This window comes from Zosterops lateralis (assembly GCF_965231275.1).
Source record: "Zosterops lateralis genome assembly, chromosome: 1".
NCBI lineage: Eukaryota > Metazoa > Chordata > Aves > Passeriformes > Zosteropidae > Zosterops > Zosterops lateralis.
The window spans coordinates 82,472,044-82,499,464 of record NC_139762.1 but is presented as its reverse complement, the minus strand read 5'-3'; the positions used below and the strand labels follow the sequence as shown (position 1 = coordinate 82,499,464).

Below are 27,421 nucleotides of genomic sequence, written 5' to 3'. Positions count from 1 at the left end.
GCTTGCATTTTGTCAGAAAAAGTCTCACCTTAGGCCACCATTATTGGCAATGATTATTTTTTACTGGCAGATCCAATTGAATTTATCTTGACAAAAAAAGAAAACTTGGCTAAAAATTGTCATTTCTGTTACAGTAACATTAAAGGTCCACAGATCAGGACTTCCCTGGGCCTGTACTTTATAGAAACAAAATGAAAAGTACTGCACATAGAAGAAAAAGCTTGACATCTAACCAAAGAAAACTCTAATCTAAATGTCAATCTTCAAATAGAAAGAAACATAGTAACTATAGAAGAATGAAAGTCCCAGAACCAATGTAAAGACATTAATCAGCTTGATGGACACTGACATTAGAGAACTTGAGTCTTGGATTTTGTAATGATCATTAGTGATGACTAGTGATTCTTCTTATAAAAAGAATTTTTTAAAGAAAAAAAAATTCTTGAGTTTTCAGAAGTGTTCGAAAGGACCTCCTCCCATGCTTGCAGGACAGAAAAAGAGAAAGTACAAAACATTTTTTTAAAAACAAGATGTAAAGGAACCAAAAATAACATGCCACGTAAGAAGATGAATGATCTCCTACTACAAGGGGAATCAGCTTTTGTTTTTTTTTTTAACTGTATATGGATGAACATGAATGTACTTTTCTAATAGCTTAGAGATTTTATGTCTGTGGTATATGTCTGCAATATTTATCCATTTTCAGTATGAGATGAAGAGGATAATTAGTTTCCAGGGACTGGTATGAAGCAGTAAGCCAGTGCTGCTGCAGTAAGAGAATGCTCGTGTGCACATACTCAAAAGGGTGGGAAGATGACTGTGAAGTGATAGAGGTAAATCACAGCAGACATATAAAAAGCTACTACCCAAGTCAGACACACAAAAAAGGAATTACCAGATGGTAGCAAGCAGTATTCTCCATTTGCTTGTGCATTCCTCAACTTTGGGAACTTTGTGCATGCTTACATTTGCATTTTTGATCTTTATAAATCTAGTTGCTTCAGAAGGCACATCATTTTTTACTTACAGACTGATTCAGCACCATTTTTATGGTCCAGGTGTGCTGCTTGTGGAACATAGGGCATCTTCTCTGAGTCCTGCAGCAGCTTCAGAAAAACCTTTCATGAAAATAGAAAAAACTAATTTAGAATACATTTTCTAAAACTATTATATATATATATATATATATATATATATATATATATATATATATATAAATATCCTAAACAATCCAGACTGTCAAAAATCACTACTGACTGCTGTAACCACTTTGCTGGAATATGACTATAAAATTAGTCAAGCCCTCCAGTGAAAATCTTGGGGATAAGGGAAATTAAATAAATGTCAACAGATGCAAAAGCACCTGTGAAAAACATTGCTGACCGATGAACACTACTATCTGCAAAGATTTTTCAATAGACTGTCTGCCCTTGATTGACTTTTTATGCTCCTAAGCCATGATATGTGTTGGAACTCAGTTACTACAGTTTTTACCAAGGAAACAGTTTAACTCTCTTCTGATGCTCCAGCTAGAAATTTATGGGCAAAACTAGAACTGTTACCAAAGGGTTCTAGTTGTACTAGTACAGCTAACTCTAATATACAAAATTCCACAGAACCAAGAACCTACATATTCAAGGAAATTAACAGTGTCTAAGGACACTCAGGAAAAGTTCATAGATATGTGCAAGCGCATGGACAATAACATTACCTAAAGACAATTAAAGGACAAGGCAATCATCAGAGGCAGCCAAGGTGAACAAAGTCTTGTAAAACTAATACTACAGAGAGGACTGGGCAACAATGTGTGTTTTGTAGCAAAATATTAGTGTGCATACCCCAAACTGGGCAGAGATGATAGGATCCTGTTACCTAAAATCACCATGAGAAAAACTGAAATAATTTTTTTATAAAAGCAACAATCTAAAAATATGCACTAGATTGAAATTGAAAGGATCCAATTTTCTTAAGTAGGGGAACACATGTCAGAAAGGACTTATAGTTAAATTTATAAAAACCCAGCAGAATTCATCAACTTCACAATCATGAGGACTATTTAAATGGTATATACACTTTGCCAAACAGATTTGTGTTCAACCCACTATTTCTTGCTTAAACCCATTTCACAGTTCTGTCCACATAATGCCCTTTGAATTTCACAGACATATATTTAATTTATTTGTACCTCGGCCTTGCAGAAGCTTGGAATGGCTTTCATAGTGAGCCTTATTCACACATTCCCCACTTCTTGTAAGCCCAAACTAAAAACACAATTAACATTTTCTTATCTTAACCTGAACTGCAATTTAAACAGTGATCTAAGAACCTCAGATAAAAAAAAAAAAAAAAAAAAAAAAACAACCTAACAGAAAATAAAGGTACCATGAGCATCTCAAGTTAAACAGAAGAAGAACAACCAAAATTTTGCTTTGTTTTGATGAAAGTTTTCTTTTGCTTTTTCCTCTCTGTTTGGGTTGAGCTGCAAGACAGATTATACCCACAGTGCAACTTTCAGAAATCATTAAGAAACCATTTATTTCTTCCCACAAACGAACCTGATATCAGCTATAACAAAAAATTCCTTGTTTCCAAGGAGCTCATACAATAGACAATAAAAACCAGTCAATGTGAAGTACTTTATAGATCTTGAAAGATATTTCTTGACTTTCTAAGGTCTGACTGTTACAAAAACCATATCTTGCTTAGTCAATATAATTGCCATTTAACAGTGGTTATTGATTGCATTTGTTACCTCCCAGCTTTCAGGGAACAACTTCAGCCATTAACAACTTCAAGTCCAGAAATTTCTGGCCTGATATGTCTGCATTAGACCCTGGAGGCAGATCCTGACAGTCTAAAGCCACATTCTAATTTGTTTTCTTGGACCTGCTTGCTGGTGGCTCTGAACACAGATTCTGTCAAGCAAACCTAACTAAACTGTAAAAACTGAATCACAGAATCACTGAATATCCTGGCTTTAAAGGGACCATCTAGTGATCCTTTAAAGGGATCATCTTGTTTCAACCCCTCTGCCATGGACAACATCTTGCATTGGACCAAATTCCTCAGAACTCCATGCAGCCTGGTCTTGAACACTTCCAAGGATGGGACATCCATAGCTTCCCTGGACAACCTGATCCAGTGTCTCACCAACCTCTCAGAACAGAATTTCTTCCTAATGTCTAAACCTACTCCCCCTTGTCCTGTCACTGCATGTTTTTGCAAAAAGTCCCTCTGTCTCACAGCCTCCCTTCAGGTACTAGAAGGCCACAATTACGTCACCTCAGAGCCTTCTCCTCTTCCAGCTGAACAATCCTAACTCTCTCAGCCTTTCCTCATGGGAGAGGTTCTCCATCCCTCTATTTACCTTGGTGGCCTCCTCCAGACTCACTCTGACAGGTCGCTGTCTCTCATGTACTGAAGCTTCCAGAGCTGGATGCAGCCCTGCAGGTGAGATCTCACCAGAGCAGAGGGGCAGAATCCCCTCCCTGGCCCTGCTGCTTTGGATGGAGCCCAGGACACATTTGGCTTCTTGGGCTGTAAGTGTTATGGCTGTCTATGACCAGCCTGTCACCCACCAGCACCCCCAAGTCCTTCTGGCAGGGCTACTCTGGATCTGTTCATCCCCAGCCTGTATTGGTACTGGGAGGTGCCCTGATCCAGGTGCAACAATTTGCACTTGGTCTTGTTAAACCTCACAAGATTCCCATGGGCCCAGTTTTTGATCCTGTCTAGCTCCCTCCAGATGGCATCCTGTCCTTCAGGTGTGTCAACCACCTGGTGAAACCACAAAGTAACTGCACCTCTGTGGCCAGGACAATGCTGCACTACAAAACGTTGCTGCATATGTTTACTTCAGTGTCAAAATAGCTGCAGACACATTTTCTTATTTAATCTCATTAAGTCCCTGTAGAGAGGATGCAACTGTAACTTTAAATAAAAAGAAACAAACCCACCAAATGCTTTTCTAATACATCCTATGTCTATTGTTACTCCATTGACATATACTCTGATACCATTGTCCAGTCCTCCCCATGGCATGCAGCTTTCAAACATCCTCTTAAGAATGGGAGTCATTAGAGACTACATTGTACAGAAGATATGATAATTTACCTGATGTTGCATCAGATATTGTGGACAGAAGTTATATTAGCCTAACAATGTTATTAATGGAGTGAGTACCCTCTGAAACACACAGGTCTGGAAAAGTCAGGATTACGCACCATGGCAAAGAGACAGTATATTCTTGCTTTATCTAAATGAATGTGTATTCTAGACCTTAGCAGAGCATCCTTTTCCCGTGTGCCTAAGCAATCCCGTGTGCCTAAGCAATTCCTCCTGTGCTCAGTTAGTCAGAGCACAGTGCTAATGACAGCAAGGATGTGGGTTCGATCCCCATATGGGCCATTCACTTACGACCTGGACTTGACGACTCTTTTGGGTCCCTTTCAACTCAGAATGTTCTGTGAAATTCTGTAATTCTGTGAAATTCTGATTCATTTTTGTTTTGACTAGCAAGTCTATATCTGACCAAGGACTTGTCCTTTCCAAGGACAAAAAGCACTTTTTGTCCTTGAGGAAACCAGTCTGCCCAAATGACAATACTACAGTGAAACAGATTAATATGATTGTTCCATCACCAGAAGTTTTTGGAGCACCTCACATCTCACTAGAAAGTACATATCATTTCAAGGAGGTATGGCTTTCCCTGGAAAATTTTGATGCAAACTCTCAGGTCATTTCCAGGAAAAGAATTTAAAAGCAGTACTCAATTAACAAATTTTGACACATCTTATTTTGAAAAGATGTTACAATTGTTTTGTTCTCTCCTCAAACAAAAGCAAGAAAGTAATAAGCTTTGAAATCTTCAGAGTTGCCAGGAAGTGAAACAGCATCTCCCAGAGAGCTCTTAGTATATGCTTAATTTAATTAACTACCCTTCTATTCTCTTTTCACCAGCACTACCAGCAGTTCTTTTCACGAGTTCTACCAGCACTTTGGATTACAAGTATTATAAAACACACAAATACAAATGTTTGGATAAGATATCTAAAGCCTAAATTTGAGCAAATATAATATAGTGAGATTTAAAGGTGTCACAAACTGATTTGTTAGAACTACAAGATTCTTTTGTAATATGAATGGAAGTCCATTTTCCCTCAGTGAATACAATTTTTAGAGTGTGTGAGCGTCCCTCAGGTTTGAAAAAGAATAATGGTGAATGTGCAAGAGAACAAAAAGAAAGAAAAAAAATTTAACATATTTTTTTCCTTTAAGGCCAGAGTTCTTTGTTTCCAGATTGAATTGCTTGAATAGATTTAATAGTGCTATTATGTGCTTTTAGTTCCCAATGCAAAGAGGCTTTTGATAAAAGAATAGAGAATTGAGGTTGTAATGACAACTAATGATGAGATGCAGAGATGACAGAAATCAACCCAAATTAATGTATTAAATCTTCAAGCTGAAGAATGATACATTAATATCTAATACCACATTTAAAGATGTTTTTAAACTTCCCCTTCACCAAACAGCTAAAAGCAAGATCTCAGCTGAGTCATAGATTCAGCTCACTGAAGAATCTTCTTCATATCCATGACAACTTCACATTTATTTTATATATGCCAGTTCTGGAAAGTCCTGTGTTATCCCATGGGGATGTAACCCAGAAGTATTCTCAGTACATACATTACCTCCAAATCTATAATGTTTAGCAGTGAACAATATATTCTTTCTACCATGTTAATCATCTTATATGAGAAAATAAAAACTTACTTAAATAATTTTTTGACTTGTCTCATAGAATTGTATCAAAGGAATGTAATTTGCTTCATAACATTAAATAATATACTTATTAAACTTGTATCATCACTTGAAGTGAAAAAAAATTATTTCTAAAGGATCTATAGTATAGTACTTAAATAATGGTGGTTTAGGGAATCTTGTTATTTAGAAATTATAGATGGGGTCTAGGAGATAAAAAGGGTCCAAGGGAAATAACCTCTTGCTTACATGGCTTATTTACACAGAGGTAGATTCAGAATGATGAAGGTGCATAACAGAGTCTCTTCCTCTGATCCATTTAGCATACATACATACATGTACATATATGTGTGTATATATATTAATGGATACATATATCAGACTTTCTCTCTCAGTATACAGGGAAAATATTCTTTAGATGTTTCATCACACGGTTTGGCTAAGCTCTACGCTTCAGAATTAGTAAGCTGGAAAGAATTCTTAGCAACTTTTTTTTCTGTCCAAAAAGTCACCTGAGCTGAACCACCAGACCTAAAAGTTCAAAGCTTGCTCCAATGTTACGGGTTTAGGACAACACTGCTTCTCATAAAGTCAATGACACATTACATTTCCCTTAAGTTGATGCTTAAGAAACAAACCATTAAGAAACAAACCATTAAGGGTTACACAGTTCATCAGTCTTCACATTAAATTCTTCAACTGAAAAATATGTCATAGCAGAGTGGGTGCTGAAATTAACAGCAGAGCAAAACTATATAGATTCTGCCTGGTTTGAGAGGTTTTGTTTGCTTGCTTGCTTGCTTTTTTTCCTGCTTTTTGAAAACATGCTTCTTACAAGAAATTGTGCAATATAAAAGATACAATCAAGATTCTCTAACCAAGAAAATGTCATTACACAGAAAAACTACAAGTACCTCTTCCAAACTTGTGTCAGAAATGCCATAACCAGTCACATGTAGATGCTGAAGGCTTTGATCTAGAGCTTGAAAAAGACCTTTAAAAGAGGTCTTATCTGCCCTTTCTGGTATCACATAGGACAGCTCAGTACCACTGTTCTCTTTCAAGAAGGCTTCTGGAATGTGGGTCTGTACCAGAGATGTGACCTGAACGACGTGCTTAGGGTCCTGGATTTCAAACACAGAGGGCTATGAAGAAAGAAAGATAATCATGCAGAAAAAATTAAATATTACCAAAAGTATTTGTCTTAATGTTAGAATTCATGCAGGAAAAATTCCACTGATGAAACTGCATCACACCTGGGAAAGAGAGACTACCTCCCAGGAATAAAGGACAGTGAGACAAGCCCTTTTTCAGCTAAATACTGATATTCACCATTTTCAAAGATGCCATTGTGCTCATCTAAATAACAGTAATAATACCACCTGCCCAAAACAACGAAGGAAGCCAATAAAAACATGTTTTGCTGGTTCTAATAAGCTATGCCACATATTCCTGGCAGGGACATACATCTGCCTTAAAATACATTTGGCAGGCAGTTGCCATTTCAGTGCAGTACATTTTTAACATACCTTTTTAATGAGTGTTAGACTGTGTCCCTGGCCATATGTCTCTCTGAGATAAGAGGGAGAACCACAGCACCTCAGCTGGCCACGTTGCAGGATGGCAATGCGGTCACTGAGCACCTCGGCCTCATCGAGATGGTGAGTGGTAAAGATTAGTGTGCAACCTGCATGAGAAAGATTGACGTGTGTCTACAAAACATGGTTTCTACAGAAATCCCTCACAAGAGTCCTTTAGCCTTAAAGAAGCATGTGTTCAGGACTCTTCCAAACCTTAAGTACAGGACACCAACAAAATCTGCTGTCAGAATTACAAATTTAGTTAGATTCACCTCTAAACTTGCTTTGCCCTGTTTTATACATAGCAAACAGTATTAAGGCTTTAGAACTTCCAGCTGTTTTAAAAGCTTAAGAAATTCCTTAAAACGATATAACATCAGTGTCTCTTTCAATGGATCATTCAAAGTGAGCTATTACAGCTAATTGAGTGCTCACTAGCTGAACAGTTTGCTTCCCACGATCAATTTTAGCATTAGTGTAGCAGACTGACTGATGAATATGTTTTCATTAGAAATATATAAGCATCTATATGCCGGTATATGCAAAACAGGAAATGGAAACCAGAAAGTAATTCTGAGAAGCTGAAGGGAGGGGAGAAACTTCAGGCCAGGATTTAGAACTAAGCTCAATCTTTTTTTAGATTGAGCATCTTTCTGTATAAACCAGATAATTCTTGTAATGCCATTTGACTTGCCTTAAAAATAACAAATTCAACTTAATGTTTCCTCAGAAATGGATGTATTTAGCTTCTGATAATATTTTGACTACACTTTGACTATCCAGTTTAAATTTATTGAAAAAAATAATCCAGAAAAAATAAGAAGCAAATTATGTACATAAACTTCGTACCAGCTTTGTACTTCAAAAGAACATCCCAGATACTACGGCGAGAACATGGATCTACTCCACTTGTGGGCTCATCCAGAACAACTGTCTTTGAATTTCCAATAAAGGAGATGGCAATTGACAGCCTCCTTTTCATTCCCCCAGAAAGGGCTCCAACAGGTTTGTACTGATGTTTGGATAAATCCACATCTTCCAGAGCTCTGAAGCAGGAGTACAGAAACAAGATCAATTTTGAAAATGTTTTTTTTAGTCACATTCTGTCCACTCAGAAAACTACTGAAAAGTCACCATAAATGAAAAGTGATAAAATTACTACCTCTAATTATATACTTCTGTGTCAAAAACAAATAGGAAAAAAATCCCTACCTACAAAGCATAAATGCTTATCATCATCAGATGCACAAATTCTAAATAAGAATTGTGAAGAAAAATTTTAAATTAAAGATAATAAAATAAATACTAGTTTGTCTAACAACTTCAGCAAATTCCAGATTATAGCCCCTTTAAATAATTATAAAGACTGCTAGTTTCATAGCTCAAGCATCGCTTCAGGTTTTGCAAACTACTTAAAGAACACTAGAGATGCCTGAGATTTTAGGAAATGTGTAGTCATTTGAAGTAAATAAGGTAACACCACTCTTTTTTTTTTTCTTTTAGAAGACATGGGTTTGTGAAATAAACCAATTAGTGATCCCTGGATAGAATAGTACTATCTAATCAAAACTAATCTAACTCCTGTGTTAGGGACTGGGAGATCCCTTACAGATATTTCCAATTCAGCCCTTGCCGTCTGATGTTGATCTTGCATCTGAGCATTGTATGGAAACATCATTAATAAAGGCAATACAATAAAGCCTTTAACTTATTTTTCATCACACTGAGCATCCAATCACCGATCTAAGAGCTTTCAGCTGCTATCAGCTTGACAAGTAAGACATTGAAGGCTCAACAGTCCTAAGCTAAACTCCTGAATCATGTTGGTAAATATGCAGTCTGTAAGCCACACCATTTACCCTGAGACAATTTCTAATTTTTAAGAAAACAGGTTTCAATAGCTGTTCTACAGATATATAGTGAAGAAAATTATTCTTAATCTCTTTAGAAGCCCACTTTTTTGATTAATAAAAAGCTTTTGTTTCATTCTTTTCTAATTTCTCTGAAGTCTTTTAAGCATTTGTGGCCTTTAAAAATAACTGTTCTTAGTAGCAAGGCCTACAGAGTTCTGAGTGTTCTTATGTGCCATTAATATGACAGACTGCTGCAAGGATTACAATTCAGCAGTCTAAGTAGCAGAATATTATTTTGCATCAAGTTTAAACCATTTTCTAATTTTTTTTTTTTTTTTGTCTCTGTAGTTCTACAGAAGGAATTCTGTTGTTTCTGGGGAGAACACAGTGTCCCACACTTGATTTTGTTCAGATCAAAATTTAAGAGTAACAGGCTTTTATGATAGTTACCAAAAAGGAATACCAAAAAGGAAAGCCACTTTGCCACACATGCCTCTGCATATGCCCGATTGGACACTTAGGGAGAAGTCCCATCAACTTGACATTTATTTCTGTTGAGGCATGGAAATGCCCAGCTCTTCACAGATTCTAGCATGAATCAGAAGGTAAATAGAAACGATTTACACTGCCACACTGTTTGAAAAGCATACCTTTTATTCCTGAAGTAGAATAAATGCAGTTTGCTATTAATGAACCAGATCTCAGCTTGTACAGTTTACTATTTAGTTTAATATACACTAGGCAAAAATAAGATCTAGTCCTATATCAAAGAAGTATCAGCACAAAAACACTGGCAATTTTTTTTTAACTTGACAAGTAGCAAATCCTCTGAATTCATGTCAGAGCTCAGACTTGTTTATCCCATTGGATTTTTCATTTTTAAACCTCTTCATTTATTAAAAACATTTCAAGGCTGGATTTCACAAAGAAAAATGAGGTGGCCTATTTAAAAATATTATAACAAGCACTGCCTTTACCTGGATTTTATGGGTTTCTAACCTTCCTTCTGCTTCAGGTGAGGGAATACAAGATAATAAATATATAAAGTAATTTTGTTGATTTATCTAAAAACTCAGGGCAAGCACAGCAGTTTTCTTTCTATCTGCTTCTCCAGCAAGGATAGACAGCATGAGGCAGAACCCCTGCAATTTCTACAAGCTAACAACCTCCACTCCAGTGAAAACATCATTATTTGATGGTACTGTATACCAGGTTTTTAAACATTGGCAGTTCCATTACAAATACATTCAAGTAAGAGTTAGAAACTAGAAAATCTATTTTCAAGACATGATTTCAGAACATGAAATGTGATTAAAAACTCACAAAACCCTGCAGTTTCCATTGTTTTTTCCTTGCAATTTTTGCATTTTCTCCTTTTTTTTTTTTTTTTTTTTTCTATTTGGGTGGCTTGCAATAGTCATTGCCAATTTACTTGACAGATTTCAAGAAATGGAAGGAAAGCTCACCCGCTGACTTGCTCATTCAGCTGTTGTTTTGTCCACCCGGGTGCCTTCACTGACCCGTAGAGCAGGAGATGCTCCCGCACCGTCAGCGTGCTGAACAGGACATCGTACTGGGGGCAAACACCCAGCTCTGTCCTGATGGCAGCCAGCTCAGTCCGTATGTCCTTCCCATCAACAATGATGGTACCAGAGCTTGGTGGATACAGACCAGTCAACAGGGATCTGATAGAAGAAAAGGAAAAAAGAAAAAATGTTCAGCAAGATGACGCACAATTAGGTCATCACTTATATATCCTGAGGCAGGTTCCAGCATCCTTAGAGCAACATCAATTCAGTTGAGTATAGTTATAGAAACACCACAAATGTTTTGGGGTTGGTTTAGCTGGTTTTTGCTATTGGTGGGTTTTTTTGGTTGGTTGGTTTGTTGGTGGGTTTCCTGATTTATTTTTTGAATATGATCTCAAGCGTTCTTAATTTCTTTTCTTCCAGAACAATTTTTTTTTTACCCAACTCAATCAACAGGTGATTGTTTCCTTCTTCACATGGGTATTCTGTGAGGAGTATGTCCCAATGGGGTCCCATCTTGCATCACTGGCTTAATGAAAGCTGATTATAGCTAACAGAAAGGTAGAAACAAACTTCTTAGTTGAGACATTTTGAAAGGTCATTTTTCATTTCATTACTTCCATTTCTGGTCAATTGCCAAGAAATAAGTCCCCTGCAATCTCTATGGACAAAAACACCATAGAACTCCCCACTCTCCATGTGATGAGTACATACAGGTTGCCAGAAAAGAACACTCCTTCCAGATGTGTTCAACTTCACAACTAGACACGCCCAAGTCCTACTTAAGCTGTTCCTGAGATATCACATCTTGGTTTATGTGGCACAGAGGACTCGGTTCTCTACTCATTACATTCCTTTTGTCCTAGATATACAATCTTCATTTTCCATGTGCTTTGAGGAGTTTATCAAGTATTTATTTGGGGTGGAAAAAAAGGCATAGCAAACAGTTCACAAAGTTTTAAATTGAAAAAGCATAGCAAAGATCAGAGAGGATAGTAACAGCATTAAAGTCAGACTCACATAACTGTTGTCTTTCCAGCTCCATTGGGCCCCAAGAGGGCTGTTATCTGTCCCTTGTGGAAAGTGAGGTTGAGATCTTTAACAGCAGCCTTCTGACCATCCACGTGCTCTTTGGTGAGGGACAGCAGCACCACACCAATGGCAGCTCCTTCAGTGCAAGGGACTTTCCAGCTCTTTCCTGGGTCTGTGCAGGGAAGAGCAGCAGAACAAGCAGTTGCTTGAATTTAAACATGTGTGTGTGTCTGTGCGTCCGTGTGTGCGGGTGTGTATAAAAGGAATGCCAAAATAACTTCTGCTACCATTTACCAAAGCCTGGAATAGACATTCAGATTGTCTGAATTGACACAAATTACACTGAAATGAAAGATACCATGACAATTAATATCTTCTAAGAATTTGGCCTATTTTTAGTTTTGAAAAGCAACCTATCACAGTTATGCCAAGTTATGTGCATGTCTATATGTCTTAATAAAGTCGTAAAATAGTTGCTACATTTTATTTCTAGTAAAAAAATACTTATAATAATGTTACTTGGATCATTTTTCATTCTCATAAGCATTGGAGAATTCTAACTTTGTAAACTACTTCGCATATGTCATCCAGTTTCAGGCATACAACATTGACATAACACTCACAGTCAATCTTCTCAATTCCTCTCAGTCAACTAAACAAAGCAGATCTCTGAATGATTCGGAGCAGCAGCCTAGCCTAAGCATAATTCAAGGTGCTCAAGGCAAGCAGATATCCAACTGTGAGGTAACATCCTCAGGAAACTGAGATGCTGATATGACACCAATGAAGTTGCCTTCCTTTCCCTGTCAGGTTTGCACTACTTTCCAAACATAAGCAGAGTCAATCAGCAGCCCCTTTACATTATTACTTTGAATATTTTATTGATAGAGAACTATCCTATACATTAAAAGCTTGAATCATATAAATCAAATTATAAACTAAAAAATAAACATAATTATTTCAAAGACTGGTTTGTTTACACTGCGACTGAAGAAGTTGTTTTGCTGCTTTCACACTCAATTTTTCAGCTTTTGGCAAAGATTCCTTCTAAGCTTGAGGTCAGTTGCTAGCAAGGTACTACCAGCAGTGGTGACACTACTGAGATCTCCTACCCATGTACTTCTCTTCCAGGTACTTTTCTGCTGTTTCCTAAATTTGCATCCTTTAATTTAACAAAAAAGCATTCAAGTACAGAACAGGCCTCAAACAATGTAGCTCAGGAAAGACAGAGGGAGAGCTCCAAGTGGGAAGGCAGCACCCTGGTCACTGCCAGCCCTGCTGCAGTTGTAGTGCCAGCTGGTAGGACCTACACTCCCAGCTCTTCCCTCACACACCTCTGATTTCCTAAATGTTCTCCACATCCCTGGGACCATCCCTTACCCGGGCTGTATGGAACAAGTGAAGAAATTGCATAGAAGCAAATCACTTTGCTGCTCCAAGAAAATTCTTTGTGGCTGCATTTATCCCATTGCCAGTACAATGGCACACAATTCTTTTAAAAAACAGCAGGCTCCTTTGCTGCATGACAGCTTTAGCATTCACACACAGAAAAATTGCTACCAACCACATGACATGAGGAAAAGTGACCCACCAAGTGTAGGCAATCCCTTAAATACCTTGAGCCAGAAACCACACTAATAACTGGCCAGGCAGAGAATTTTATGTCTTTGTTTTCTGCAGATTATGTGGTGAACCCAGAGGGAAACACTGGAAATCTTAATTTTATGTAAGGACCAAACACAATCATCTTAACAAAATGGAGTTGTTCCAAATTGAAGAAATTGAGACAAAACTCAAATCATTTTTTCCACAAGTGTTTAAAAGAACCCCAAGACATTTTGAAGCCTGCTCTAATCTAGGACACAGTTCCTGTAAAACTGCTGAGTTGTTCAGCTTCTTCACCTATGCTACAGACAATTGGATCATTTCTAAGATATTGTAATTTCCAAAAGAAGCACAAAAATTCATCACATTTTACTAAGGCCCAAGATGGAAATCAGGTGAGAGTGACTTACTCCTTCATTTCCAAAACCTAAACTAAATGTGGGAATGTCCTTAAAGGGACTGGAAAGGGAGAAAAAGTAAAATAATCTGAATTAATTGTAAGCAAGTGAACATACATAGAAAAGTAGTGAAATTATCTGGAGGCCAATAAAAATTAGTTACAATAACAGCTTTCTAGACAAAAGGCTACGAAGCAGAGACAGAAAGAGCAATGATTATAGAAGAGTGAAATTAGAAACAGAAGAGAAAGAAATGAAAAAATTAATTTTTCCATTGAAACAAGAAGCAAATTTTTAAAAAAATTAATAAAACCCAACACATTTCAGATTCAATAAGAGTATGAAAGGCTTCAGTGAACTCCAAAACACATAAACAAAACAAAGAGGCAATACACTGGGACAGTTTGAACCCATGAGATACTTATTTTACATCTTTTAAAGAGTTTTCTTAAATATTTCTGTACAAATTTTTACGGAATGATTCAATGATTACAGGGGGTATAAAAATATAACAGTTACTATATAATAATCATGGTATATACTATATAATGAAAGAGAGAAAGGGACAAGATTTAAACATATAATACAAGACCAAGCAAAAATAAAAGCAGGTTGACTATGACTAGCACACCATTCAGAAAAAAAAAAAAAAAAAAAAAAAAAGATGTTCGAATTCTATTACTACAAACCTTTTTCTTGGAAGTTTTCATTGAAGAAAAACATATTAGAATTCAGATAATGTCTCTTGCTTCTCTCTGTATCACACAGGTTCTTCCAGTAGGAAACAGTAAAGGGAAAGTACCATCGGTTCTTTAATCCAAATTTTCCTATATTAGAATTATGATATAAATGTTGAAAAATTTATAGTCATATTTATAGGCATTTTGCATCTGTTTGTAGACTAAAATGTCCTATTATTGTTTACAATTATTGCTTACAATGAGCTGGTTAGGCCATTTAATTAGCCCAAATACTTATCTCTGCTAAAAAAAAATTAATTGTGTGAAAAATTTTAAAGAGTGAAAAAATTCATCTGTTCAAAAAAACACTTTCGTCCATAAAATAATCAAGCCTCAGTGGTGATTTATCCTGTCTCCAAATCAGCTTCAAAATGTAAAAGAATCAGAGACTTAATATTATCTTGTAACCCATAGGGAAGTAAAAGTACCAAATATCCTGCCAAGAGAAAGAGACTATTTTTTTATTATAAAAATAGTCCATCACACCAGTTTTTCCATTAATATCTGCAAAATACAAACAAGTCAGCCACCATAAAAAACACTTATTGTGGCACATAAACAAAAATGTCAAAACTACACTCATATATACAAACTGGTCTTTGGCATTGCCTGATCTTTTCAGGATTACTTACCCATCACAAAATACACATTCTCCCTGCTTGGAGTGTCATTAAGTTGACACTGAAGGGCAAGTGTCAATTTAAGACAAAGTCTTTAAAATTCAGTTGCATATTCCACCCACCCTTATCTTTTAAGGCAATATTAATTTTTATTAAAAAAAAATACAAAGTAGCCAGAAGAAAAAGTGGCATATGCAAATCAGAGGAAAGGTAAATCATCAAGGGAAAGGTAGAACATACCATGAGGCATGAGGCTATGATTAAAAATACATCAACCAACTCAATAAGACTTATAAAACTTGGTTCATGAAAAAATATTTTAAAAACACACCACTACTTTCTGAAAATATACTTGAAAATCAATTTGTTTTCTCTATGCACTGGACTGTGGACTGATTGGGAGCAAGATACAGTTACTGCACTGTCTGAGGTTTTTATGATCTGAAAAACATGCTGTTGTTCATGGGTTTCAACCCAGATACTGACAGGAGATTCATCGTTCTTCCAAGAAGTTTTGCTACTAGACTAAGCTCTCTTACTGTGAAGATACAATAAATTCCTAATTCTATCAAATATTTGGCCTATCCATCAGCAAACAAAAGATATTTCTTGCCTAGCTGCAAATTCTCGTCCATATATTAGCACTACTAAATATTTACATGTTTAGGAAGATGTTGTTTCCTAGTTCCTAAAGAAAGTCAGACAGTTTTGCACAACAGAACCATAACTCAGAAAAATACATATTTTTGTTTTAGTTGCATAAAACCAAGAAAGGCAATACCACAACAAGTGTTTCCTGGAGTGGCTGAACTGTTTAGATTGCAAAGACATTAATTGATTAATAATATTAAAAACTTCTTAAAAAATACAAAATAAAAACAAGCCCATGATCTTACCAGGAATAACATTGCTGAAATACCAGCCACCTACAAAATATAAAATGGAGTCAAAGAACATCATCCAGCACATCCATCCAAAGGTCATGTATCCTCCTTGTGCCATTGACTGGTGCACATTATCCCACTGAATTCCTGGTAGTAATAATAAAGATTTTTTAAAGGTCAAAGCTAAATCAGCACAGCATTAAAGATCACAAACAGATCAACACCACACACTTCTGGGTATTTAAGCATTGGCACAAGACAAATCATAGTTAATAACAGTAATCCTAACTAACAGAATAAAATTTCTATGCCTCTATAAGCCCATGTTTAGAACAGCAGGTGACACTGCTGCTGGGAAAATGTAGAGAAGCTGTTGTAGAAAGGCCTGTTTATGAAGTTTGAGCTGGCCTTTAATTTGGCAAAAGAAAAAGAACTACAACACTACAACACTACAACAAAAAGGGGCACTGACCAATGAATCAGGCTTAAGCCACTCTGCTGATATAAAGAAAAGGATTAGACAAAGTTTAATATCATTTATATATTGCTAAATCTGAAGATTTGAATCTATGAATTCTAACTAAGAAGCACTGTGTACATTGACTGCATTCAGAAGTAAACAGAAATGAATTCACTGAATAATTGTTTCATAAAGTTATTACATTGCAGAAGAAATGAAAGGAAAAAAGAAGGTACAAACACTAGTGCTACAGAAAGGTAAAATACTGATAAAAAGTAAACAAAACAAACAAGTTGTAAATTTATTAAAAAGATTGCTTTTCTTTTCCCCCACTGGAAATGCTACTTTGTTTGCAGTACAATGGGTCACGATACTGCTTCTACAATTCTTTTTTCACAATTGTCAGGGAAAGTAGTTTTTACCAAAACACATTTTGCCCTTCCTTCAGTAAAGATGAGTCATTTTGATGAAGTGTCTTGTGGGAAATTTAAGTATTATTTTCTGCAATTGTCTCTTCCACTCTTTCAAACTGTTGTACCATTATGATATTTTTGATAGTTTGAAACACTCACTGTCACCAATATTGGTCTTGCCATAATAGTAAAAAAAATAATTACATCCCTTTAAATACCTGAACTTGAGCCAGCTTATTAACTCATTTTTTTCAGAATAGATTGGAAAACATTTCCAACTGTAGTTTTTGAAATAATAATTACAAAGCTTTTCTCCTAACCAAAGAGCTTACCTATTTCTTGGCCTTCAAAATATGTAATGAAAAATATTCCCTGCCCAAAGGCAGTTGTAGAAAGAAGACACTACAACATCAGAGGAGAAAGAGCGTGTGAACATCAGTAAAAACACGTTGTTAACAAGTTCCATGAAATAAAATACATTGTGATACTAAAATCAAGCACAAACTCCACATATACTAATGGTTGGTACTTTATTTTATGTTTTAACCATACTCTCCCATAAATCTTAGTACCATTTGCTCCACCTAACAGAGCTCCACTGACTAAGTTATTAATACTGGAAATTGTTATTTTATCTGATCAACTGACTCGGAAAAAATGAGCACTTTTTAATACTTTATGAATTATTCCGCCAGCTTAATATAGTGAGTTTTTTTGAAATAGTGAAGCCATAATGTGCGAAATACGGTTTTCTTTCTATGATGGTGATATTTGATGTCACACTCAGGGATATAGTATGTTAGGACAGTACAAAGACATAAAAGAGCCTATGGAATACATAGAACAGGAAAGGACCTGAAAGAACCTACACCAAAACAAACATATACTTCAGATTATATTGTTGGACAAATTTCTGATCTATTCTCCAATTATATTAACAGAAATCAATCACTAGGTTTTCTTTTCCAAACAAATAATGACTTTGAGAAGTGGCATGTCATCAGCTGATCTTGAAAATACACTAATTTTACAAATATTTTGTGGTCAAGACATTAAGAGAACTCATGAGTATGAGAAATGCAATTTCCTGACATTTTCTGTTGGTTTAAAAAATGGCCCTGACAATTTATTTTTCATTCCTTTCTACCTTCTAAATATTTTCTCAGTTGGAGATTTATTAATGTGATTTATTTCCGATGATCACAAAAGCAAACAGAAACATGGGGAAAAATAAATACATTATGGTCTGAAGTTTTGAAACTATAGAAATTCACAGCATAGTTGGAGGAGAAAAATTAGAAAAGAAGAAAAAATATTTACCATTATCATCTGGTTGGTGAAACTCAGCTGGTTCTGCAAGACCAACAAAACTATGTAGGGTAAAAAGCTGATCATATAGACAAGGCTGGCACACAGAGCTGCTGTATTGGCACTGCTGAAAAATGCTCCCAAAAAATAGCTTAACATGATAACCGTAACTCCAAATTCCAGGAGAAAAAGGAAGATAAGGAAGCCATTGCTATAGGCAAAGATACCACTTGCTTTTAAAATGATGGCCAGAGCACAGCTGCTTAGTGTGAGCACAATGACATTCTCCAAAAACCAAGCAAAGAAATGAATGGCTGGATACACACCCATTGTCTTCATATACTGCAAAACAACATAGCAAAGAGAGTTAAAGTTAGGAAACAAACTTTCTTTTTGTTTTTTTTTTTAACAAAACATGTTGCCACCAAGACACTACCAGCTTCCCAAAGGGTGTCATCTTCCCCTTAAATTTCTTGTTTCTTTGTCCTTGTCCTGTGCTCTTCTCGATCAGACACGCTGTTGAGCAGGGCAGTTTCTGAGATCGTCATACATGAGCACAAGGAGTCACCATGCTCAGCAAAAGCCTCTTTTGCATGGGGTTTCAAGAATAGATGTCAGATTACTGGTTCTTCCAGTGAGGAGTTAGCCTTTTTTATATTCAAAATGTACTGAGAATATCTACAGCAATGTATATACAAATATTTTTTCCCAGCCTGTTTTTCTTCTGAGGGAGACATACAGTTTGCAACCTTTATGTATTACCAGGCAAATAGTAATTTAGCCAGGTGTGAAGTATCTCTTTTTCAAAAAAAATGCTTTTGGATAAAATCTAATAAAACCTCTGAGACAGTTCTCATAAGATCATCAAAATTAATATTGATTTAATATTTTGGAGAATTAAAAAACTTTATCTTACAACAGAAAGATTAGAGAAATTTTATAATTCCTCAGTAATTCCCCAAATTAAAAATCTTATTCAAACAGTAATTCTGCTGATACAGTATAATCAGTGTAATTCCTCTAAAAGTGTATTTATCTCTATAGAAAATGTATAACAAGGACCCTGTCCTTCCAAATGCTTAGCATCTGTGAAGATTAGCTGTTGATAGAAGCAAATTATTGTCTCCTCTTTTTTTGGTATACAATCGCATCTCCCATTTATTTCTGATGCTTACACAGTACATAAAAAAATCCCGACTTATTTTAGGTAGTTTTATCATTACAGACTAGATATTCCCAAATATGAAAAAGAATCCAAAACAAAAATCATTCTAATCACAAGGCCTTCTCAAATAACACTTTCCAGCTTCAACTTTTGCTTGTGGCTTTTTGTTGCATGGACAATATTTGCATACTGATGCTCAAACAATGTTGTGAATCTGAGTTGGCAGCAAGAACTAGAACCTACTGCCCAGACAAAACAAGTTAAACAAAGCCATCTGGATTATGAGTACTTAAAAGTGCCTCACAACTTTTGGATTTCAGTGCACTGAAATGAATAAATTTTCTTTTCAGAGGTTAATCTGCCTCTTACCTCTTCAAGATGAATTTCTCTTTCATAAACCAGCTTGCGAACCATAGCAGCAACTGAAACCATCCATGTTAACATCATCATAAGTGGGAAAAAGAACCCTATGTTGTTCAAGAATCTATGAAAGAACAAATATGGAGAGTTGTCAGCCTGCAATGGTAAACTATTTTCTAGAAGAATGTTAATGGGTTAATACTGGAACTGTTCTCAAAATATGCACATAATAAGATTTAACATGAACAATAAGATTTATTCCTGTTCAGTTTAGAATTATTAATTTTTTTTATTTAACTAGATAATGTACATATTGGTACATTATTATTATTATTATTCTGTATTACAGTAGTTTAAACCATACAACTGATACAATTACCTTTTAGGGCTTCATTCAAAGTCAAACAAAATTCAGATTTGTGTCCATGGCAAAGTAATATATTTGGACAACAAGGAATAACATGACCCAGTCAATTTTCACTCCACTTCAACAAATTTATTACCACTGACTAATTCTAAAATCGAATAATTGGGATGTTTTGATGGTTTTGCAGAAAACAACCCTACACTTTTGCTTCACCAACTTCACCCTTCACGGGATCAATTTACAGTTTGTGTACAGGACAACTAAGGATTTAAAAGGGATCTCTTAGAATAATCTAAGTTAATTGCACACTATGTTGACACAGCCTCTGTTCAGCAGACTACTCCACATTATGGCTGCTAGCATTTTGTCAGGGGTCGTTTGCCAGACAATCGTTGTATAACATGTTATGTTAAACACAGCTGTTGGACAATATCTGCTATGCTCTGATAGTCTGGTATTGGATGTACTTGTTTAACCCTGTGCAGAGATATACATTCACTCACTGAAAAGTGGGAACATAGCAAGATCCCAAGTTCTTTAGAACTAATCTAACAAGGATAATACATCAAATTAAAAAGCTGATATTTTACTTACAGATCACTGGTATGACAGGGGTAAGGCATGGCTTGCACCTGAACTGCTGTCTCTGAGGTGTCTGTCCCAGTCTGTGCTGAAATAATTGCCCTTTCAATCATGTCTTGAAGAGGAATAAAGACATGGTTGTATTTAAACCCATCAGCTGGCAACTTGTGGGGATGGGATTTCCATGTTGGGTTTTTAATCAAATCTGTTCTCATGCTGTAGAGAACACTAGTTCTAATTGTATATGAAATGTGTCTTGGAAGGAGATTGCTAGAATCTTGCCTCTTGTCCTCTGGTGCATTGAAGATGATACCTGACACAAGAAGAAAGGAAGTTTATGTAATTTATGCTATTTCCTTAGCTAACTCATGGGTAATTACCATATGATATAGGAAGCATTAATCTGACCGGGAAGGCCTCCAAACTTTCTTGATCCCAAGCCCAAAAATGGCAGGTTTCAGAGATACATTTTTCACGTCTATGAATATGAAATGTAAAAGATTATTCACATGATAAATGGGTTCGTAAAAATCATTTTTATCTGAGGTGATTTGTCTTTTTTTGGGCTGCAGTTTCTCTTTGCATCCACACTTAGCCCTTTTTGGAGTACTGATATCAGTTCCACAGTAAAAGAAGCAGCCATAAAATTTGTGCAACAAAGGATAACAGCTTCCATAAGTGGATGACAAAGTAAACAGTACCAACCCACTAAAACTTACTCTGATATTAATCTTCAAGTCAGTTGCAGAACTTCCAGTCTAGCACAGCAGAATATGCATGTTTGTTTTCTCTAACTTTGTATAAAGGAAAAAAAAAACAAACCCAACCAAACAGATGAAAGCTTAAAATGTAGCTGTAAAGATGAAATACATGAAACTGCTTGTGTTCTCTTTTTGTGTAACCCAGACTTTTTAGGACTGTTGGATAAATACTAAATGTTGCCCTTTTCTTCCTGGGAAAAAGGGAGAGATATCTTACCTATTATCTGGTTCTCTGAAAGTTAATAAAATACAGAATACTTTACTGTAAACCTGATTTCTTTCAAACGGCCAATCTCGTTTTCCCATTTACACAAACAGTTGATTTTCTAAGACACTCCATGAAGCTATGAAGGCTCTGAAGACCACAAAAAAAGAAAGGAACATTCTATTCCAGTTTAACATCTTTCTATGGAAAGGAATGCATGCCTACATCAAAACATGTAACATTGACCTGTTGGACACATTAGGTTCCTTAAAAAGCCATCTTCTCTCTCTCTAATAATGTGAAGAGATGATAAGGCCAGAATACTGAAAAGCACTCAGAACAAAATGTCTTGGCTTACATTAGCATATGACCCTTCCCTAGGTAAGTAGAAGAAAAATGGAACTAGAAATTTGATTATTCAGTTTTCTGAGGGCCAAGACTTATCTGTCCATTTCTTTCCTTAAAGAGACAGTTTGCCTTCTCCAAACCACACTTGAGCAATTTTTCTTGTCTCAAGGTATGGTCTGTTTGTTTTATATCGACAGAGGATGACAACTGCCAGGGTACTGCACAAATCACAAAACAAGCATGGGATTCCAGACTGAACAGTTTCCTTCTTTACAAGCGCTTTCTCATGTCTTCTGTTGTACACTTACAGGCATAAGGAAAAAAAAAAAAAATGACAGTGGGAAAATGTTTTGGAACGCTTTTTATAGACTTCAGTGGGCCTCTCTTTTGGAAACACTAAATGCAATGTACAGCATTTTCTGCGAGACAGGTGTGTATGCTAAGGAAAATATTCTTCCCTTTTAAAATATTTTGTAAAATTGATTCTCAGCAATAATGTTATAATGTAGGAAAATGAGAAAAAGTGTAATCCCAAGGAAGAAAATAAATTCCTTAAGAGCTTCTATACTCTGAATAAACAAGTTAATTTCTCTGAGGTGCTGGTTTTTGAAAAGTCAAAAATATAAAAAAAAAATAAAATTGAAAGTATGCAAACTGGATGATCTTGTAATCTTGTTAAGTTTCCTCAGTATTCCACTTTTTTTATCTTTTTCTTTTTAAAATATTTATGACCATTCTTTTAAATATTTTGATAGAAATGTCTCCAAGGATTAATTTGGCGATTTCACAGTTAAAACAATATAATTAATCTTTCCAGCTTACATCAGAGCATTCAAATGTGCTTTATGTTGACTGTATTATATGTGATTTAATGCACACTTTGAAACTGTGTAACCTTAACCTACCTTATCAATAAACAGAGACAACATCTACAAAATCTGAAATTTTCTATAAAAATCCATTTTACATAAGGTACTTACTAGCCAAAAGATTATTTTCCTGCATGAGTTCATGAGCCTTCTCCTCCAATTTCTCTATAGAGTCAAAAGGCTGGAAACGGTCCAGTAGCACACAGGAAGAGATATTTACAACAAGCTGTGTCAACAGGTCAATCTGTTTACTTGCTGAGCTATTAAGCATCTTGTTCGTCATAGTTTCTAAGATGAGGAAACAAATTGGACTTGTTTAGTTTTAATGGTCAGAAAAGAAAGGTGTGCTGTCACTTGGACATCCTATAAAAGTAAATCCTCTTTGTACTAAAAATAAATAAATAAATAAATAAATAAATAAATAGATAAATAAAAGAAGTTTAAAAAACATAGAAATTTTAGTGTAAACTTGTGGAAGTGCAGTTCATGCCTCAGTGGCTTTTAAAAGTCCTCAGCTACTCTTTCCTTCAATTTGAGAGGAATAAAAATTTAACAAATTCTAGCAAAGTCCTAGAAAGGGTCCACGCCCTTGAAGCTGTAGGACATCTAACCTTTTCTTGTGTTCCCATAACTACTTCCACAAATACAAGGGAATCACTGTACTTCAGACATCATAACAGATATTAATCTCTCATTTAGCAACATATTATCCAGTTCTTTTCTCTTTGATACTGTGGATATTTCAAGAACGATGTTATACAGAGCATAAGCATTTTGACAGGAGTCCTACATTTAAAAGCATCTGAAAAAAGCCTAATAACTTCTTCATTTCTACTTTATCTATGGATCCAGGATGGACACGTATCTTAATCAAAACCTGATTTCTAAAAAAATTCAACCCTTTGGAGGAATTCAGATCTTCATCAATTGGTAGAGAATGTAGGGTTAATGCTATATCCTTATTTTTAAGAGGATAATGAGAAGATCTAGAAACAATTTTAACCCATCTAGATTTAATAAAAAGATCTGAATTTCTCAGGTAATAAACAATGCTATAAAACATCCAACACAATTTTCCATCTTAAATTTTTCAGCACTCACTTGAAGATACAGGCTTTAAAAAGGACAGGTGATGACCTCCTATGATAACAGTGGTGACAGACAAATCTTGGATCACAGACATTACTCAGCATCAGCACAGGAAATATTACAACAGAAAGGCAGATAAGTGGAAAATAGATGAATCAGTCTAAAGAAGAGGCATGATTAACAGTGAGAAAGGGTAAAGTGCACAAGGAGAAAAAACAGAGGAACTGACAGTCTAGAATTCAAAAGATAGGCAAACAATGACAGGGTGAATCCATAGGTTGAGAAAAACCGTACCCAAATAGAGATAATAAATGTCTTATTTATGGCTATCCTTGAGGAGGACAAAAAAGGAATCACCCATGCTGCCCTCCTTTTTTACAGCATTAGAGAGAAGAGAATATTCCTAACATTAAGCCTGAATGGCATGGTTTTCATATATTTTTTTATATGTATGTATGTAACTATATATAGTCCTATATAAATTATTCTGTACGAAAACAGGCTGAGAGGGTTGGGGTTGTTCAACTTGGAGAAGAGAAGGCTCCAGATAGACCTTATAGCACCTTCCAGAACTTATTGTGGCCCGAAGGGGTCCTACAAAAAACTTGGGACAGATGATTTATGAGGGCATATACCAATAGGACAAAAAGGAATGTAAATTGTAAGAGAGTAGGTTTAGATTGGTACAGGTTGCCCGGAGAAGCTGTGGATGCCCCAGCCCTGGAATTGTTCAAGGTCAGGCTGGGCGGGGCTCTGAGCAACCTGGTCTAGTAAAAAGTGGCCCCATGGTGGAGGGGTTGGAACTACATCATCCTAAAGGTGCCCTCCTACTGAAAGCATTGTATCATTGAGTGATATATACTCACAAAAGACCTTAATTTGAAATCAATAATTAGCTAAGAAAAGCTTCTATCATGACTTAAATTGTTGCATATTTTAGCATAAGAAATAACATCTATATTGCTGTTGGCTTGGAGTATGGTATATTTCTGGAGAAAAACATTGTCTTAATGTGCATAAACTTCTGTATTCCATCATAGAAATAATACACATACAAAAAAATCTACAAGAACATTTTAAAATCAAGATCTATAGAGCTGATGACCTTATTTTTTACCATTTATAAATGTAGCAATTATGAATGAAAAACATGGTAAATTTGTGTTCACTCTTATCTTCATATTTTGTTAAAAATCAAGGCAGCCCTCATCTTCCACTCAGCTTGTTTATCCTATCATTAAGTAACTGGGAGGAAATATAAATGGTTTATGTAAAGTCATTGGGTAGAAGTGATATTTAAGTAAAAATAAAAAGTTGCTGGAAGAATAAATTGGAATAAATCAGGAATAAATAAATTTAGATCAGAAATTAGAAGAAAGTTTCTAGTTATCAGAAGATTTGGGTGGTGGCACAGTTTTCAGTGATGGCATTAGAGCTACTAGTTTCCTACCTTCTAAATACACACAAAACATTGCAATGAGGGCAGCAGAGGGGTAAGCACAAAGGAAAGCTGCTTATTTTGGTCTTGGTTTTTTATCACCCTGGCTGTTATACACAGAGTCACACGTAGCCCTCTGTAAGGGAGAGTCCTTGATAGTGAAAAAAGAAAATTCATGTCTGGGAGAAATCACAGAAGAAGGACGAGAGACTCAGCAAGCAAGAATTTAAAAGAGGAGCTTGCAACACAAATGCCTCCCAGTGCCTCCTGAAGGTTTGTAAGGACTGTGCCCAGAAAGGAGTTCACAAGTTCTAGTAGGACAGGGTTTATACAGAATCAGTAGGAAATTATTGCAAGATGCTGGGCTGCAAAGCAAGCGTAGAGGAAAACAATTGCCTTGCCCACACACAGCCAGCTTAGAAAGTAAGGGGATTGAAAAGACAACCACAAGCTTTTCAGCCCTCAGCCTAAATATTTACCTTGCTCCACCTGAGTAACTGACATTTTGACAGTTCAAAATCCTGCTTACCAGTTTTAGAAATTGTTACCCTTGTGGGGTCTTGCAGCACGATGATTTTATAGAGACACTAGAAGAGTTCTACATCTATCCACTCTGTCCAGGACACTTTACAGCAGGAGTAGCACAGAAAACACCTTCACTAAGTCTGTTAACATCTTTTATATCATTGTAGAGAAATAAAAAAAAGACACAAACACAAGCACCTTGCATTTGAGGATAATTAAAAGTCATCTGTATGAGAGTGTAGATGTGATACAAGAAAGGAATATTTGCATTAGTTAGAAGACATAATCACAGAGGTCAGGAGATCTTAAAAAGCTGGAGCTTTGGATGAAAATAAAAAAGATTGTGAGTGGTAAGACCAGTAACATAGATATATCCAAGGCTTTAATTGGATGCAAGGAAGCTAATTACAGGACTAAACAGCTGATGCAACGTAAGATTAATGAAAATTTAAAACAAACAAACAAACATAAGAACAGACGTTTACAGTTCAGTTACACATGATTATGGTGTAATAAATCAAACAAAAAGTACACAAAGATAAAAATAAGAGTGTATATCATTTCTCAAGAAGTAAAACAACCAAGTGAATCTATACAAAGTGTAATAAATGCAGAGGAGTGCTCTGGTGCTTTGGAGAGATCAGATTCACAAAGACATATAAGCTCTTGTGATCTATAGCCCCTATTGATTTTTTGGTTTTATATGATGTTAATTTTATCAACTGTATTCCCTTAAAGTAAGGAAATTCTAGTTTCATAGCCCACTCTACTTAAATCATATTTTGTCTTGATCATCCAAACTATTAACCATTTATTACATATTATCAAATGTCCTTTAATTCTGTTAAAAAGCTATAGCTTGAGAAACACAGGTACATATTTCTTTAATGTTGTTTTCATCAGTGAAGGTGGATCTGATAATTCCAGAGATCATGATATCTATTTAATGGAATATTGTTTTTCCATAATCTTTCATGTAATTCTCAGTGTTAGGTCCACACACACAAAATCCATCTATTACTCAACTAATAGATTAAGATAGTTATATTTCCAGCATGCCCTGAACTTTAAGAAGCTTGCTCTTCTCTCCATCCAATCTTTCCAATATTGTGATTCAGTGGGGTCAGTTTTTAGCTGTATTATGATCCATCTTCACCTCGAGGGGTGAGCTGTGCCCAACCCAGACTAGATAGCAGTTCACTGGTTAAGAAAGTCATCTGAAGAGAAAGCAGATTCAAATTTGAGTCCCTTGCCCAAGGAGGACACAGAGACCAGATGCCTTCCAGTTTGAATTTCAGATGCCATTTGCCATTTTTCTTACTGGAAGTGTGCACAGGCAGTCCTAGTCTTCAAAGAAGGCCTTCAAACCAAGGCCAATTTCAACTAAATCTCACAACCTGTCTGCTAAAGAAAAGCCACACCAGCTCACACCAACAGTGACTGCACCAGCTCAGGGCAGTAGTACAATTTAAGACTGAGAACACACTTCATTTACAAGCTCTCAGGAGCCTCCATGGATTTTGTCCATCT

The 27,421-nt window shown here is 35.9% G+C and overlaps 1 protein-coding gene across 1 annotated transcript in view; it reads right to left on the bottom strand.

Moving 5' to 3' along the window:
• The window catches only part of ABCA13 (ATP binding cassette subfamily A member 13), a 151,039-nt gene that overhangs the window by 97,138 nt on the left and 26,480 nt on the right, over nucleotides 1-27,421 (bottom strand). Inside the window, exons 13-25 of the mRNA XM_083855604.1 lie at nucleotides 22,951-23,127; nucleotides 20,669-20,969; nucleotides 19,717-19,831; nucleotides 18,195-18,524; nucleotides 17,207-17,276; nucleotides 16,014-16,148; nucleotides 14,447-14,584; nucleotides 11,743-11,926; nucleotides 10,660-10,878; nucleotides 8,190-8,386; nucleotides 7,290-7,447; nucleotides 6,675-6,905; nucleotides 1,028-1,118 (exon numbers count right to left, since the gene is read on the bottom strand). Of these exons, the coding sequence (XP_083711730.1) occupies nucleotides 1,028-1,118; nucleotides 6,675-6,905; nucleotides 7,290-7,447; nucleotides 8,190-8,386; nucleotides 10,660-10,878; nucleotides 11,743-11,926; nucleotides 14,447-14,584; nucleotides 16,014-16,148; nucleotides 17,207-17,276; nucleotides 18,195-18,524; nucleotides 19,717-19,831; nucleotides 20,669-20,969; nucleotides 22,951-23,127 (2,346 nt within the window). The remainder of the gene's footprint in view (nucleotides 1-1,027; nucleotides 1,119-6,674; nucleotides 6,906-7,289; nucleotides 7,448-8,189; nucleotides 8,387-10,659; nucleotides 10,879-11,742; nucleotides 11,927-14,446; nucleotides 14,585-16,013; nucleotides 16,149-17,206; nucleotides 17,277-18,194; nucleotides 18,525-19,716; nucleotides 19,832-20,668; nucleotides 20,970-22,950; nucleotides 23,128-27,421) is intronic.